General features: G+C 40.3%; 2 protein-coding genes across 3 annotated transcripts in view; one reads left to right on the top strand and one right to left on the bottom strand.

Moving 5' to 3' along the window:
* The window catches only part of LOC104942129 (protein OS-9-like), a 26634-nt gene extending 19984 nt beyond the window's left edge, over positions 1 to 6650 (bottom strand). The window contains exons 1-2 of the mRNA XM_010767328.1: positions 6463 to 6650; positions 5889 to 6071 (exon numbers count right to left, since the gene is read on the bottom strand). Of these exons, the coding sequence (XP_010765630.1) occupies positions 5889 to 6071; positions 6463 to 6630 (351 nt within the window). The 5' untranslated portion in view covers positions 6631 to 6650. The remainder of the gene's footprint in view (positions 1 to 5888; positions 6072 to 6462) is intronic.
* A 1961-nt stretch (positions 6651 to 8611) lies between these two features.
* b4galnt1b (beta-1,4-N-acetyl-galactosaminyl transferase 1b) overlaps positions 8612 to 17539 on the top strand; it is a 12753-nt gene continuing 3825 nt past the window's right edge. Inside the window, exons 1-10 of one of the 2 annotated variants that reach the window (XM_010767326.1) lie at positions 8612 to 8847; positions 10980 to 11040; positions 13186 to 13408; positions 13552 to 13728; positions 14419 to 14525; positions 15271 to 15308; positions 15393 to 15573; positions 16263 to 16355; positions 16480 to 16667; positions 17212 to 17352. In XM_010767326.1, coding sequence (XP_010765628.1) covers positions 11037 to 11040; positions 13186 to 13408; positions 13552 to 13728; positions 14419 to 14525; positions 15271 to 15308; positions 15393 to 15573; positions 16263 to 16355; positions 16480 to 16667; positions 17212 to 17352 — 1152 coding nt within the window. In that variant the 5' untranslated portion in view covers positions 8612 to 8847; positions 10980 to 11036. Of the gene's footprint in view, positions 8848 to 10938; positions 11041 to 13185; positions 13409 to 13551; positions 13729 to 14418; positions 14526 to 15270; positions 15309 to 15392; positions 15574 to 16262; positions 16356 to 16479; positions 16668 to 17211; positions 17353 to 17539 lie in introns of both variants that reach the window. The other variant, XM_010767325.1, reaches the window with a different exon arrangement.

Genomic DNA, 17539 nt, shown 5'->3' with positions numbered 1-17539 from the left:
TTAAGGCACTTGTTTTTAACAAAGTGACCAAATAAAACAAACCATGTTTAGAATAGCAATGATCTGTACATAAACATCGAAATCTAATATATTAGAAATAGTAAATAATAATAAGATAAATAACTATCTTGATAGTGTAAAGTACAATGAGTAGCACTCCATTTTACATTTTAGTTTGCATCACCTTCACGATGAGTTTCATATGTAAAGTAATCAAATATTAGCTGTGACAGTCATTCGGAGTATCTCATCTGTGTTTTTATAATTCATTTAACATCATACTAGGGATAGTAACGATACCAAGAGAAACTCACGGTACCGGTAATACGCCGCGATAAACAAGTTCACACGGTACCGATATTTATCGCGATATACTATTGCAAGGGACAAAAAAAATTTCAAAAAAAAAACAATACCAATTTTTTTTTTTTACTTCCAAAATGTTTTCTCTTTATTAATATAATAATCCTGATTTGTACAGCAATTTTTAGTATAGTAGTACTACGATTTAAAGTGTCAAAAAAGGTAACAGACTGGAACAAGAACAGTAGCTACTACCAACAAAAGTATGCCATTCTAAGATTCATATTTTGTGCAATTAAACAAGAACATTCAATAATCAGACCCTGAGCAATAAAATACTGATTTCAAGTAACACTCAACTCAAACTCTCTCTCACTCATTGCGAGACCAGAGTTTTTTTTCCAGGAAGATGAGCATGTCAACATTTCCAGGTAGAAGCTGGGATCTTTGGGCGTTTACAATATCTCCCCTGCTGTGGAAAAAATCTCTCACATCCGGCACTGATTGTGGCTGGGAACAGAGAGATATGCTTTGGCCAAGGGGACAGCAGTGGGTAACACTTTGCATTGTCTCTCCACCACCTTGAGAGGACAGTCAGAGAGTAAAATAAGAGGTCGCTTTGCGGTACAAGTCAATTTCAGCCTCGATACCAGTGTTGTGCTGTGCGACGTGCACTTCTTTATACTGAAAGACTCCCCAAGGAGATCTTCGAGTGCTGTCTTTTTGGAAAGGAGGAGATTGTTCCTCAGCGTCATGTGCTCTTTCCCCTTCTGTTTCACTAGGGGTTCTATGCAAGCAAGCAGAGGTAGAAAAAAAACAGCTGTCTTATCTTTCTGTGCTTGAGGTCACAATGAGAGAGACTGGTAGGCGCAGACTCATCGCATCAGCGACACAGATGCGAGTGCTATTTCATCGGACGGATGAGAGAAGCCGAACTCATGTGTCGGCGTCCGTGATTCAGCTGTTCCAGAGTGCTTGTCGAAAAGCGTTGCGCCTGACTTCAGCACTGAGTAGCGTTGCAGCCGAGATAGCTTGTTGTTGCTCCAGGTAGCGCTCGAGCATGTCAAGCGAGCTGTTCCATCTTGTGACCACATCCATGATGAGTTTATGCGCAGGCAGGTTTAACATTCCCTGTTTGGTGGCAGCACAGCTGTGGCAGTTGAACTGCGGTGAAAAAACGCAGCTACACGCCTCACTCTACCAAGCAGACGGCTTGCCCGTTTACGTTTCAAACCCGCTTTTTGAAGCGAGGTTTAAGTGTGGGGCAAAACACTTTATGTGTGGGGAAAGACCGGCCTCTCTCACCGCTACATCCATATTCCTTGCGTTGTCTGTTACGACAGCAATGCCTTGATTATTGTCGAGTCCCACTCAAAACAGCAGATTTTAACACCTCAGCAATGTTTAGTCCAGTGTGTGATGTGAAAAGAGGCCGCGTCTGCAAAACAAAACTTTTAATTTCCCATTCGCCTGGTCATAACATGAGCCGTGACTGTAATATAGCTCTGCGTAGCTCGTGAAGTCCACCATTCTGTTGTTATTGAGATGCACTCTGCTTCTTTGAGGCTCTGTGTCACTTTAGCTTTTGTCTCTTGGTACAGAGCGGGTAGCACTGTTCGACTAAAGTATGGCCGTGATGGAATGGGCATACTTGGGCTCCAGCGTGTTTACTAACCTCCGAAATCCACTGTTGTCGACCACAGAAAACGGCCTTAAGTCTTTGGCCATGTACTCGCCGATGCACTTGTTATTTCCTGAGCTCTTGGACTGTTAGGGGGAAGTGGCGCTCCAAATACTTCTGTCAGAGTCAGTTGGCCTGGCTTAGGCATTTTCCTCACAGTAGGTTGTTGTGTTCGGAGCTTTTCTGGGTGGTGATGTGACAAATTACTTCTCATGTTCGATGTGTTTCCCGAATTGTAGGCGACCGTCGCCCGGCAGGATTTGCAAATAGTTTGACGTTTGTCAGTTTGCTTTTCACCTTTGTCATTTCTTGAAACGGGAAAACCAAAATGCTGCCACACAACAGCTTTAAAAGTCGATGGAGCATCCTCAATTTCACAATTTCTATTTAGTTGGTCAGCACGTTCGTCTTCTCCGTTCGCCATTTTCTCGTTGGGTCTGAGTGTGAGGGCGGGCTTGCACGCAAAGGATGATGGGAGTATTCTTGACTAGTATTATGGCGTCCTCTGCTGTTCAAACAAAAACATTACAGTTTTTATTTACAGGGCGAGATATAAATGAATGAACGGTAATATCGCGGTAGATTTTTTCAGTCTCACGACGGTATTGAGCCGTTTCATTACCGCGGTATTCGGTATATCGTTACATCCCTATCATTTACACTAACTCATCTGGTTCATCAACATCTGAATACGGGGGTGGGTTGTCCTGTTCTAGTAGCATTTGAAACTGTCTCCTCATGAGAAATGTACCCTCCCTCCTTTCATACCATTTAAGGTATGAAGGTAATATCCAATCCAATCCAACTTTATTTATATAGCACTTTAAAACCTTCAGACCAAAGTGCTGTACAGAGAGATAAGCTCACACAACATAATATAAATACATTTAAAATACAAGATACAAACACAAAATAAACCAGAATAAACGTAATCATTAAAAAATAAATAACAGTCATATAATAAAAACAATAGACCACTGAAAGCAAATAAAAGCAACAATCTACTTGTTTCCGAATGCTAAGGAGAAGAGGTGGGTTTTAAGACGGGATTTAAAAGCAGACAGTGTGGGAGCCTGTCTGATTAGCAAGGGCAGGTTGTTCCACAGTTTAAGGGCGGCAGCAGAGAAAGCACGGTCCCCTCTACGCTTAGACTTTGTTTTTGGCACCCTCAGGAGCAACTGATCAGCTGACCTGAGAGTGCGAGTGGGCATGTAGCTGTGTAACAGTTCAGCCATTGAGGGCTTTAAAAGTAAATAAAAGAGTTTTAAACTGAATCCTCGAAAGAACGGGCAGCCAGTGGAGTGAAGATATAAATCAAGTTAATTGTGTAAAAAGTGCCATACAGAGAAGCAACTCAGTGCAATGAGTAAGAGGAATGTGGTTGTCCTGGAAAGACCACATGTATGAATATGACTCAGTTTTAGTGGCTGTGCTCAGACTTTGTATCCAGATATATCAGGATTGTGTTAACAGCAAATCCAATTGTGACTGGTTGATGTCAACACCAATTGCATTATCCAGAGGAAACTACAAGCACTTAACAGATTTATGTTCTGCCATACACTTGCATATAAGGACTGTGTTTTCTCAATGTTATCTTGAGTTGAGTATTGACAGGAAAACCCAGTTGGAATTGTATGGCATGTATTTTCCTTGTATGTTGAATTACATGCTGAAAGTTGACAGAAGTTATAATAAAAAGGTTTATCTGGTGTACAGTATGTATGGGTTGGTGGTTTTTATTGTCAAAATTCAGTGTACAGACTCTCCCTTTTTATGATGTATGCTTCCTTGTTCTTGCAGGAAGTTGTGAATGGATGTGCACAATATCCACATTCTTTACACCAGGACAGCTACATTTATTTGTTTAAAATAAATTGGCTGGTTATCTTTTAGATTAATTGTTGGTTGCTCATAAAATGTCAGAACAAAGTTACCAAATTGATGTCTTTAAATTACATGTTTTCAAAAATATTGGTCATTATTTTCTGTCATCAAATAGTTGACCAATTGTTTAAATTCTTATACAAACAAACTAGCGTTCATACTGCAGACAATATACTACACATACACAATTTACACCATCGACTATGGATTGAGTGATCAGAATTGTGTGGAAGGGTTTTTGCTCAGTCACACATTAGTCTTCCTTAAAAAGCCAACATACATACAGTGGGGCAAAAAAGTATTTAGTCAGCCACCAATTGTGTAAGTTCTCTCACTTAAAAAGATGAGGCCTGTAATTTTCATCCTCGGTATACCTCAAATATGAGAGACAAAATGAGAAAAAAAAAATCCAGAAAATCACATTTTTAAAGAATTTATTTGCAAATTATGGTGGAAAATAAGTATTTGGTCACCTACAAACAAACAAGATTTCTGGCTCTCACTGACCTATAACTTCTTCTTTAAGAGCCTCCTCTGTCCTCCACTTGTTAACTGTATTAATGGCACCTGTTTGAACTCGTTATCAGTATAAAAGACACCTGTCCACAACCTCAAACAGTAACACTCCAAACTCCACTAAGACCAAGACCAAAGAGCTGTCAAAGGACACCAGAAACAAAATTGTAGAACTGTACCAGGCTGGGAAGACTGAATCTGCAATAGGTAAGCAGCTTGGTGTGAAGAAATCAACTGTGGGAGCAATTATTAGAAAATGGAAGACATACAAGACCACTGATAATCTCCCTCGATCTGGGGCTCCACGCAAGATCTCACCCCGTGGGGTCAAAATGATCACAAGAACGGTGAGCAAAAATCCCAGAACCACACGGGGGGACCTAGTCAATGACCTGCAGAGAGCTGGGACCAAAGTTAACAAAGGCTACCATCAGTAACACACTACGCCGCCAGGGACTCAAATCCTGCAGTGCCAGACGTGTCCCCCTGCTTAAGCCAGTATGTCCAGGCCCGTCTGAAGTTTGCTAGAGAGCATTTAGATGATCCAGAAGAGGATTGGGAGAATGTCATATGGTCAGATGAAACCAAAATAGAACTTTTTGGTAAAAACTCAACTAGATGTGTTTGGAGAAGAAAGAATGCTGAGTTGCATCCAAAGAACACCATACCTACTGTGAAACATGGGGGTGGAAACATCATGCTTTGGGGATGTTTTTCTGCAAAGGGACCAGGACGACTGATCCGTGTTAAGCAAAGAATAAATGGGGCCATGTATCGTGAGATTTTGAGTGACAACCTCCTTCCATCAGCAAGGGTATTGAAGATGAAACGTGGCTGGGTCTTTCAGCATGACAATGATCCCAAACACACCGCCTGGGCAACGAAGGAGTGGCTTCGTAAGAAGCATTTCAAGGTCCTGGAGGGGCCTAGCCAGTCCCCAGATCTCCACCCCATAGAAAATCTTTGGAGGGAGTTGAAAGTCCTTGTTGCCCAGCGACAGCCCCAAAACATCACTGCTCTAAAAGGAGATCTGCAAGGAGGAATAGGCCAAAATACCAGCAACAGTGTGTGAAAACCTTGTGAAGACTTACAGAAAACGTTTGACCTCTGTCATTGCCAACAAAGCGTATATAGCAAAGTATTGAGATTAACTTTTGTTATTGACCAAATACTTATTTTCCACCATAATTTGCAAATAAATTCTTTAAAAATCAGACAATTTGATTTTCTGTGGGGTTTTTTTTCTCATTTTGTCTCTCATAGTTGAGGTATACCTAGGATGAAAATGACAGGCCTCTCATCTTTTTAAGTGGGAGAACTTGCACAATTGGTGGCTGACTAAATACTTTTTTGCCCCACTGTAATAGTAAAAGTCGTAGTCAGTGTCTTACAGTTTACATCAAAGACAGCTCTATCTCGGATGGATACAAGTTTGAATTAGTTTCCAAACAGCATATGCATTTGATTATTGGATCCCCCAGATAAGCAGTAGAGAACTAACCTTCACCAGACACTGGGCACTGTGCATTGGACTGAGTAGTTCTGGGATGTCCGGCCCAGTGTACCCATGTGATTCCGGCTCAGAGGCTGAGTCCTGGTGGAACCGGACGGCCTGGGCTGGAAGTCGACACTCATACAGCTGCTTGTACTTACTGGACACCATCATCACCTCCTCTGCCTTGGTCTGAATGAGAAACACTGTCAGCTGCAGCTTCTTCAAGTGTGGCAATGGCATACATTTGCACCTTATCCTCTTAACTACCTTGTTTTGAGACTGTCTTCGTGGTTAGTCTTTCATAATGTAAAGAAGTTGCAACTTGCCGAGTGTGTGGGATGTTGTGTTGTGACAGCTGTCAACAATGGTTGCTGCGTAGCTCTCATAGAAATACCTTCAGAATATACGTGTTCTCCTACATTTAATGTGTACAACTTAAATACAATTTCTCAACTAGCTAAGACACAGGTTATTCAATCCTCGCACAAGTAACATTAAAGGAAGATATTGTACGAGAGCTAACCTACTTTATGGCTAGCAAGCTAACGGTTGGTTACCTTCCCCAAGTACCCTCACTCACCTGCCCCAACATGACGGGATCGGGAAGAATTTGAATCCCATATTTCATCTCATTCAGCTCTTCTAGATTCAAGAAGGCTGAGACACAGAGTGGACAAATCAACAAGAAAACATTCAATCTGTTTAGCCACCGTACCAAGGAAACAGCCATGATAGACTCTCTCATCATGCCCCCATTAGTCTGACAGAAACAAAACACAGAACGCCTGACTTGGTAGCTGCTGATTGGTCGAGATGAGACGTGCTGCTCTGCCATTGGATAGTTTGCATGTCAGTCAATAGTTGAGTGTCCATGGGTGAGCTTAGTTTACAACACCGGTACAGAGTGAATGGGCGGCGCCTCCACATTTGTGACACAAAAATCACTGCCAACGTTTGTCTTTTCACAATAAACTCAAACATTGGTACAGTCTAGCCACCATTGGGCATCCGTTGTGGTAATGACGCATCACGAGCCAATTTGGCTAAATTACATGTATGCGGATTATTTTTTTATAGTAACAACACTCTACTGTATTCTAATATTTAAAAACGAAAATGTTATATTAGGTAACTTTGGATAATACATATATAGTAATAATAACTAAAAACTCCGTCACCACATTTTATTACCTTGATATTTGAACTCAAGCTTTGCTACTTTTTTGCCCTTTCATGCATGAATTATGAAAGCCTCAGTCAGGATTTTTTTACCAAGTGTTATTATTGCTCTTGGGGCATGAAAAACAAGATTTGAACTTTTTTTTTTTTAATCTAGTTTTTTCAAAGAGATTTTTATATGTCCACTCAGGTGGACAATATGCGTTCAGGGTTCGAACTGAAGAGATGTACATTTTGTAAAAATTATAAATAAAGATGTGCAAACTTAAAATTACATTAATAGCATAAGTATATTGATTTACGGCCCAAAAAGATATTGCAGATGAAGTATTTTCAAGAATAACCAGGGCAAATTTGAGGCCCCACGCACAGTTATTTGATGAATGCTAGTGGAGCCTCGCAGCGGCGAAACCGTGCCGCGCCACCCTAATTGCGCCACATAACCTCAGATGAGGCCCCCCTCCGCAAGGTGTGGCCCCCTCCACAAGGTGAGGCCCCACACAGTCTGCATGATCTGCCTGTAGGGAGGGACGGCCCTGGGTACAGCAGCAGCAATACCAGTATTAATTGTAGTTGAAATATAGCCAGTGATCCATGACGTCCACTGTAGTGGAAAGGTGGTTAATCATGATTTCCTGCAAACATAAAATCAATACTTTGATAATTTATGAATTATATGATTCCTTAGTTGTTACTTGATGTCACCACATTTTTTATACCTGCAGGGGACGCTTTCCATAAAAGGATTGGCAAGATATAGATGGGTGATTTGGTCCATGTGGCTTTCTGTCGTCCATCTTGGTTTAGAGACATGTATCATGCACTTACACTGACTTGGCACTGAGTGGCAGTGTATGGGATGATGCAATAGGGTCCTATGTAGTGGCTCATGGTGCAACTATGCAAAAAAAAACAATGCGAAAACACCTTTTGAATAGCTGTCCACTGTAGTGACCTCTATGCATGAAAGGGATAATATAGCCAATATGGAGCCAGGCTGTCCAAAACATGCACTCACACATTCCCACACATACCAGAAATACAAAGACAAACATTACATTACATTTAATTTAGCTGACGCTTTTATCCTAAGCGACTTACAATAAGTGCATTCGACCAAGAAGATACAAACTTGAAGAAAACAGAATCATATAAGTACATCAGGTTTCATAGAGCCGAACCATTTTAAGTGCTACTCAACTGGCTTTAGATAAATCAGTCCTTTAGTAGTGCTTTGTTAGTGTGTAAGTGCTTGGTTACTACTAGTATCTAAGTGCTTTTTATTTTGTTTGTTTTTTCATTTTATTGCTCGAAGTGGAGTCGAAAGAGATGAGTTTTCAGTCAAACACACTAAACACATGCCTTTATTCACGACACACACACCCACATGTATACACTATTGTTGAATTGGTGAGCTGGTATGCTTTTGGAAAATATTTCCAAAATAACATGCATGACTTTGCTGAGACTGTGCATGATTGTGTACACAATGTGTGGAGTGTGGTCGTTGCGGTCACATGTCGGAGCTCCATGATGAAGCTGCTGATCGCGGATTGACCGCTGAGTGTTGAGGTGCGCCGCTCCGCCGTGCTGCTGCTGCTGCTGCTGCAGGGGAGCGTCGGTCCACAGCCTGTAGTGCTGCGATGTGCGGCCGCATTATTTATCTCCTGGCTGCACCATTTTACCACATCTAATCACATTTTCCAGACCACAGAGATACACGTTCACAGGGACGACCTCCGTGCAGACTGGAGGAGAAACTAACAGGTTGCGTCGTTGAACTGAGGTGAGCTCCATGTTCTCAGGATTTGACCGGAATAACGGTAATTGGCCTATATGTCTGTTTTCGGGACATTATTTTTGTCGGAATTTTCGTCTCGGTGACTGTTTCTATACAAGGCAAAAACATGAGAAGGAAAGAAAACCGTGAACACTTGCATGAAAGCAATGTGATCTGCGTTTTGGAGGAGATATGATTTAGCACACAAAGGAATGTAATCGAAAGACACATCAAGGAACCTTAAGTGCACGGTTTTCCCCCTGCAGTCGTATTCACGGTAAGGCAGGATAATAGGCCTGTCTGAAAGATCGTATGATATCTGCAGCAATTTATTAATGCTGGACAGGTCATCGCATTACTTTGACATTTCTTCTTATATGTAAGAATGCAGGTCAGTAAGGGGATGTTGATCATGCAGAATAAAATGCGGTGATTTAATATTCAGAATCTGAATGAGGCAACACATCTGTCACGCGCGTTTTGGGAGGGACCCCCAGAGCTCTGAGCTCGAGCATGTCTAGAGCTGTCCTCAGAGGCTCGTTTTTAGGTTAATTAAAAGCAGCACTGCAACTAATGTACGTTTATTCTGATCGGCCTCTGGACATTTCCTCGTGACTTATGTTATGGCTCACCTCCCTTAATCGTCCGGTTACCGAATGTTAAGGGTGTTTTCTTAACAGCCAGTCATCAGCTGTGCTGTGCTAGGTAATGCCAGTAAGAGCTACATGTTCGTGGTTACATTTAGCTTCACAGAAAATAAATCAAGGTTAACGTTGAAAAAAAAAACGATTGCTGATGATGCTCCTTTAATAATTCCCTCAAATGCTTCCTTTTATTCTGTGGTTCAGTTTCTTTATGAATTGTGTGGTCTGATTGTGATCATGTATATCTTCTTACACCAATCAGCATTTGAATGGTTTGTTTTTAAGCACTCACTCACTTATTACATTTACACAAGCATATTTGTGGGTTTGTATGGTTTCAATTAATCATTTTTATTTCATGTTCATGTACAGTTCTCTGTTTAATGTGTTGGCTAAGATAAGACTATCACTATACTGTAGCATGCAATGTATCTCGGCAAGAGAAGGAATCCTGAGTCTAATAGTCTGATTAGATAGTGAATAATAGTACTCTATAATCCTATGCTATTGAATGAACATTTCTACTTTAAGACATCCTTTATAGAAATACATGAAAAGATCCACATGCAAATTGCTGCCTGAAGTAGCACATGTCTAAATGTCACCCTTTTCTGAGTCGACCTGGTGAGAGAAGTGGCAGTACTTAGTTTAATATAAGAAACATAGGTTATCCAAGGCCAACATGGTGTATCCTCCATCAACAATACAACTGGAAGAAACGTTTTTAAAAAGGACTTGAAGATTAAACATTTCCTCTGAGGGATAAGAGAACAGGGCCACAGCAGCAGGCTGTTTGGCTTCTTCTTGTGATCATATCGTATTGATTTTACCTACAACAAACCTAAAACAGTCGACCCCCAAACCCTGCTGAATTTCCCCTGAGGGCTGTAGGACCACTCAACTAGCTAATGAAGCACCATATGGCTGCTAGCCTGGGTTTCTAAGTGACGATGAAATTGCCTCATGCAGTTTTCATACAATGCTTACTTGTCAGTCCCATTATTGTCAATCGGATAACTCAGGAGGGAACTTCTTGAGATGTGCCACAAACATCTACTTGGACATCCTTTCCTTCCACTATCTGTGATATCTATTTCTGAGTCTTTGCTTAGTCCTCCCAAAGATGATGTGATTGATTTAAAGAAATAAAATGTGTGTGCCAGAGTGATTATGGGTGCAGGACTGTGGAGATTGGTCTGGCCATACAAGACTAAGAATTAACTGATACAAACTTGGTGTTAAAAGGTCACTGTGACCTCACATCTGTCCCCTTTCTGTGACAGGATATTTCAGGAGCACCATGAGGGAATTTCTTCAAATTGGCACAAGACTCAGTTATGAACTGATCAAGGTCACTGGGAGGTTTTTGGCCATAAGTCAAGAGCGAATGGACTACTGATGATTCGCTATACTGTATATTCTAATAATGTTTCTTTACCATTTTTGTTTTCAGATGGGGAAGGTGCTAACTAATTTCTGTGACTATTTACATAGTTTTTGGAGATGCAGGTTCCTACGGAGCATGCCCTTTCACTGACTGGATAGAGGCTGATGGGTAAATATTCATACTTATTAAAACACACATGCTGGGCTGAAGGGAAGAGAAGTTAAGTAATATACTAATTCTGTATATTATATTTTTGGTCCACAAATGGTGCTGTATACAAATTAAAATGTTTAAACACTTGTTTCATCGGTTTACAGTAAGTTGTACCTTCAAACAATTAACAAGAAACTGTCTCTGGAGTTTGCAAAGAGCGATTTAGGTCACACATAGAGAAAGCATTATACAGGATCTTTCTGAGCTGAGATTGTCATTATGTTAATGTCCCACCCACACACACACACACACACACACACACACACACACACACACTTTTGTTCATCACATCTGGATCATATTAAAAGAGCACATTGTGTTCTGGTAAGTAAGCAGACACGGCCAGGGATAGAGGACCTTGTGAATGTAAATGTGTTTTGTTTTAACTATCTATCACTATAAAATGCTAATTCTAGTGTACTGTAACAACGTATACTGAGCTAGCTGGTTAATCTTCATTTAGAAGCTTAATCATCAATCTGAATGTTGGTTCTCGTTCTGACCCCACTTTAGATGCCGGAAGGTTTTATGACACCACAGAGCCACACTGATAGATACCAGCTAGAGTGCAGTGCTTTAGTTAATGCATGCTTCAAAATCCTTTTCCCATTCACCCCCAGGTGGCTCCATTAATGTATACCACACAGAATCTGAGGAATGCTCTGTGTTTCTGGAGATAGAGCTGCTCTGTGTCTCTGGAGCCAGAGCTGCACTGTTCCAGTCTGTCTGGCTTTCTTCATACAGTATTCAAGATGGGGGACACAATCAAGATTCTCTTTTTTTTTTTAAATCTTTTCCTGTTTCCCCACACAGTCTTTATGTGCTGAGATGACTGTTTGATACATTTTTATTTCGAACAAGTAAAATTACAAAAACAAAACAAATGTTGCAGTGCATAGTCATGTAAAACAAATCAAAACAAAAAAGGACACTTACAACAACAGCATTAGCAACATAAACAGTGCCACCTCTAATGTTCGAAAAGGAGTGAGAAGAAGTATAACTGAATGATTTATTTATAATTTGTAATCTGCAATAATTATCCTTTTTATGCATTATTATTAAATCGGCTTTATCTGTTGATTAACATATATACATATACACATATACATACACATACATACATACATACATATATGCACACATACATATACACACCTACATACTCACACATATACACATACACAGTCAAACACCTTCCCCATCCCTGTATCTCGAGAAAATAATTTCTCTGTATTTCCTCTTGAACTGGTTAATGTTAACAGTTAACTGTTAGAATCACTGTTAAGATCGCGGAAAAGGTAGGACCCTAATGCAGACTACAAAAACGGAAAAAGGTCTAGAAACAAAAAGCGAGCTTTATTTAAAAGCTGATAAACAAAACATGGCATAACTTGAAACGGTAGCACAGGAAACAACAACACAAAATCTGACCGTGAGAAACATGGAGGAAGACCGGAGAGACAAACATGAAGCGTAGCGTGAAGGGAATACAAACAATGAACCGACAGGGGAACACAGGAAAAGACTAAATACAGAGAGGGGTAATCACGGGACAAGAAACAGCTGGGCAGGGGAGGTAGAAACACAAGGGCAAAAGGTGAACACATTTAGACAATCAGACACAGGAGGAAAAACACAGGAAGGAAGAAAAGAGACAAACAGAATGACAAAATAACACCCAAAACAAGACAGACTAAACTAAAAACGTGACATAACATTAGGATCGTGACAATGACTTACTTTGGAAGATATCTACTTGATTTAAAATGACGCTACTTGCTAACTTACAACATTTTCTGCAACATTTAGCTTATTTCTTTTTTTTTTACATTACTTGCACAATTGATCCTGCAACATAATCTTGCACTATTTTTTTTCTGTTTCTCCTTGCAATATTTTAGTTGTTTTTTAAATTAGTTTTATTGTTTTATGTCTTAGATATATTTATGTTGCATTGTTGGAGGAGCCTGGGACTTAAGATGTCTGTGCATATGACAATAAAGGCTTTGAATGTTTGGAGCGTCACATTACCTGAACTATAAAGTAGATCTTTTTGTGTGCGCAGGAGGAATTTCAACATGCACATTTTTGCTTCAGGTTTCAGGATGCGCTCCCTGAGAAAGACGGTGTTGCTCGCTATCCTGGTGTCTGTGGTGCTGGTGCTGGCCCTCATTCATTCGTGGCCCACTCGGGCTTACACCACTGTGGATGTGTGGCAGCGATCGGGGTCAATTTTGGAGAGGCATCTAGAGGAGAGGCTCCCAGAACCAGACCACCGACTAGGCAACATCCCCTTTCATGTGAGGGACAATGTGGCAAGGTAATTCATTTTTTTTCAAATCTATCTATCTATCTATCCATCTATCTATCCTGTTATTTTTTCCTTATTCAAAGTCCTGAGCACAACAGAGGTCAGTTAAACATGATTTCCTCACATGCATGTATCTCCAATGATCCATCCAGCTTGTTGGCGCGTAACGGATGCATATGTGAGGGTGAGAGTGGTGGAGTGAACCTGCCCTTCGCCCAGCTCTTGTTCCCGCGGGTGTCGGCTCACCCGCTGCACACCGCCTTCGAAGCCTCTGACCTGGAGGAGATGAAGAGGAGACGGGCCAAAGAGTACAAGAGTTTCCAGAAGAGGTAAGCAGAGATGTCAAATATTGTTGATGAACAAGCAGGATAATGATGGAGAATCATCTTATTGGGGCAGTTATTGCGAGCAGTATTTCAGAAAGAAAGCAACCTACTCAAAATGTTCTCTTTCTACTTAACTAGTAGTTTGGTATCATTACAATCTGTATAATTAATCTTTTCAAAGAGGGGTGTGTCCATGTACCATTATATTTTTGTTAGTGTCTGTTTGCCGTATTTCCTGATTCATGACGTGATACAAAGAGATATAAAAGAAACCTCCCGGTAAAAATATTTGACTCTAATATGCCCACAAAAGGAAACAACTATTTTGAACCTGGCTTTAGCCATTGTTCAGATATCTGTATGGGAAAAAGTATGAAAATTAGTACATATTTAATAGGCTGTTGACTCATTGCATATGTAAACATAAAATCTTAGGAAGCCTGTTTACAAAAATGTTATTGTCTTAAATGTAATCAAACTAACCAGGGAAGGTGTCATGGTAATGTATTTTAGTTATTTCAACTGAGAATAATCCCAAGTTTTTCAGAAGCTGCTATTGAATTCTCTCTTCACTGTGTTTTCGTAGAGCAAAAAACACTCACTGCATTTTGAGCGTAGTTGTTCCATGCTTGCTGATGTTAGTTGTGTGTGTGCTGCAGGGAGCATCCTGGTGATGATCTTTTCTCCCCTTAGGTCTCAGACACCTGCAGATGTTCTCATTATTGCAGAGGCTAACAATCCCTTACAGTATCCAACGCAGGGGGTGGAGCTTCGTCCCCTAAGAACAATCATCATCCCAGGTAAGACTTCAGACAGACCTGAGAGTGGGACACACATTTGAACATGACTATTTGGTCAACTAGATTGCTGTTCAACAGTTAAAACAGATGTTGCGGTTTTAGATTAGATTATTTAAAGGTCCCCTATTGCACTCTTTTTCAACAATATAGTATAGGTCTCAGATGTATACAAAACATGTCTCTGAAGTGTTTGGCTCAAAAAAACAAACAGATCATACTTTGTAGCATCCCATAAACCCCTCTGTTTCAACCCTGTTTCAAAAGTGCTGATTCTGATTCTAAATTCTAATGAACTGAAAATGTGATCAGCACATTTTCGGAAACGTTTTTATATAAATGGATCAGGACAAAAAGAAAGAGAATCTTATTTCCGGAAACGTTCCGAATCGCTTAACACAGAGGGGACACACATTGATGTACAAAAGACAGGAACAAGTGGATTTAGCATCATAGGTGACCTTTAATTGAGGCATTGGTCACTAAGCTACTACAGCTAAAAATATCTAAACCTGGAGATGGCTCATGTGTGACCAGTGCTGTGTGCACAAATAGATTGGATATGGACTCCACTTATCTGCATAACATAAGAAGCATCATTAACAGGTTTAACACAAATAGAACAGTTCGTTTTTAGTATTAGGAAACACACAGAGCCTATTTTAAATTCTGCAGACAGTTTGTGCATTAACTGTGTCTTAAAGGCTGTAGTAACATAGCCTGTCAACTGTTATCATGATACTTTCAGGCTTGGCCTTACACGACCTTCCCCGAGACCACTACTCGGTATGTATTTCTATTTTTACTTTGACATACTTTAGATATCTGCTTTGCTTTTAATCCACTCACCATTTTTCCATCTCGCTGCAGATAAACTTCACTGCCATGCTCGGAACGCTAAATGTGGCAGCCGAGGTGGACGGGGTGAAAATCAAAGGTGATAGCGAGATGCACATGACTCTGTCCAGCAGCCTGCTGCCAAACCTGAACCGACAGCTGCAGTTTGTCACCTACACAAACACACTGTTCAACCCCAGCACGGCAGACACAGGTGAGAACAAACGTTCAGTATTTCAGTGCTTTTTTTCCCTGCAAAATGTGCCTTAACCTCCTTTTAGACTATTACTTCGCATAAATAAAAGCTCCCCAAAACAACCTTTTAGATGATCAGAAGAGTTGATATTCTCTTGTCAGCACATGTCAGCTAGTTGGCTTAGCTTAGCATCAACAAGATGTTCCAACAAGAACCCTTAGATCCTCCACTGCCCTGCTTTAGAAATTCCAAGGGTATCACTCAAAAGATCTCCCCATGGATCTTAGAACAGCAAACTCCCATGGAATGTTTAAAAGCAAATAAAAAACCTATCTTTTTAATATGGCTTTTAATTTGGGTTAACTTTCAATTCTCACTGGTATCATTGTCCATGTTTTACTGTATTTTTTCTTTTTTTCTTTTATTTTACACTTTTAATTTTCTTTTGAATTTTTTTTTATTTTAACCTATTTGAATTTCTTATCAGCTTTAGTTCAAGGGAATTTCATTAGGATCACAGTAGATGTTTTATCTTGTTCTGTATTTATTTTAATATTATTTTAACATTGTTGTTATTTTTTCTTTAATAAAGCACTTTGCATTCAGCATTTTGAATGAACAGCCCTATTCCATTAACAAATGCAGAGCGGTTCGCCCCAGTAAGATCCTATCACACAAATTAAATGTGTTTTTGTTGTGTCTATTAGTTCAGTTGGAGACGGAGGGGCATCAAGCAAGCTTCAGTATCAAGATTCAACACGGGGTGACTCCCAAACTGTATAACACAGGATCCAAAGGAGGTAAAACACAACGCCTTTATCTAACCACTGAACAATAAGCCTTACAGTAATAACATATCTTCATTTACTAAAAATAAAAAAGCTAACTTTCCTCTAACGATAGTTTCATCTTCCTTCTCTGCAGAGTACAACGTCAGTGCCCTTGTTACCATAGCTACAAAGACTTTCCTGCGATATGAAAAGCTTCAAAATCTCATCGACAGCGTGAGGAGATACTATCCTACCGTCACCATAGTGATCGCTGATGACAGCGAAAACCCCCAAACAATTTCTGGGCCTTACATCGAACATTACATCATGCCTTTTGGAAAGGTAGGGAGACTCATAGTGAAGGCTTGTAACCATGGATGTGTAACCCTTGTCCTGCGCTAGGGACATATGGGGGTTTTAAATGAGTATCTATCAATCACATTAGATGTGCATATGACAAATGTGACAAAGAAAAGGGAAAAAAGGGTGTGAGAAGGATTTTGTTTATTTACATTTCTGAATATCTATCTGGGCTCCTATATTAGCTAGCTCATAGACACTCATTTAGGACAGAATTGTTCTATTGAAACCCAAATACATGTTATTTTATCGGCTTCCAACAGGGACATTGCTGCTGTATTATGTATTTTATGCAATGCATTCATATCTTCAAGAATCAAGAAAAGATTCCCCTAGAGTTTAGTTTTACAATTTGGATGGAAGTTAAATAAATAATTTAACTCAGTAATAAGGTCAAATGATATTAATATATAACTCTGTTATAGCAGTTTTTTTATGTGGATAGTTTTGTCCTTCAAGGAGCAACTTTTTTAAAAAGTGTTCACTGATCCTTTTTGGTATTCACGCTCTGCGTCGTGTGCCACAGGGTTGGTTTGCTGGACGAAACCTGGCCGTCTCTCAGGTGACCACGAAATACGTGCTGTGGGTGGACGACGACTTCATCTTCACATCCAACACCAAGCTGGAGAAACTGGTGGACGTCTTAGAGAGAACCACTCTGGATCTGGTGAGAAAACAAAAAGCTTTTGTTTAAAATGACTGTGGCAGGCTTGTGTTCCTGATTCAGTGACATCAATGTGTGTGTGTGCGTGTGCGTGTGCGTGTGCGTGTGCGTGTGCGTGTGTGTGTGCGTGTGTGTGTGCGTGTGTGTGTGCGTGTGTGTGTGTGTGTGTGTGTGTGTGTGTGTGTGTGTG

Source organism: Notothenia coriiceps, unplaced genomic scaffold (genome assembly GCF_000735185.1).
Source record: "Notothenia coriiceps isolate Sejong01 unplaced genomic scaffold, NC01 NC01_scaffold00004159, whole genome shotgun sequence".
NCBI lineage: Eukaryota > Metazoa > Chordata > Actinopteri > Perciformes > Nototheniidae > Notothenia > Notothenia coriiceps.
This window is presented reverse-complemented; position numbering and strand designations above follow the sequence as displayed.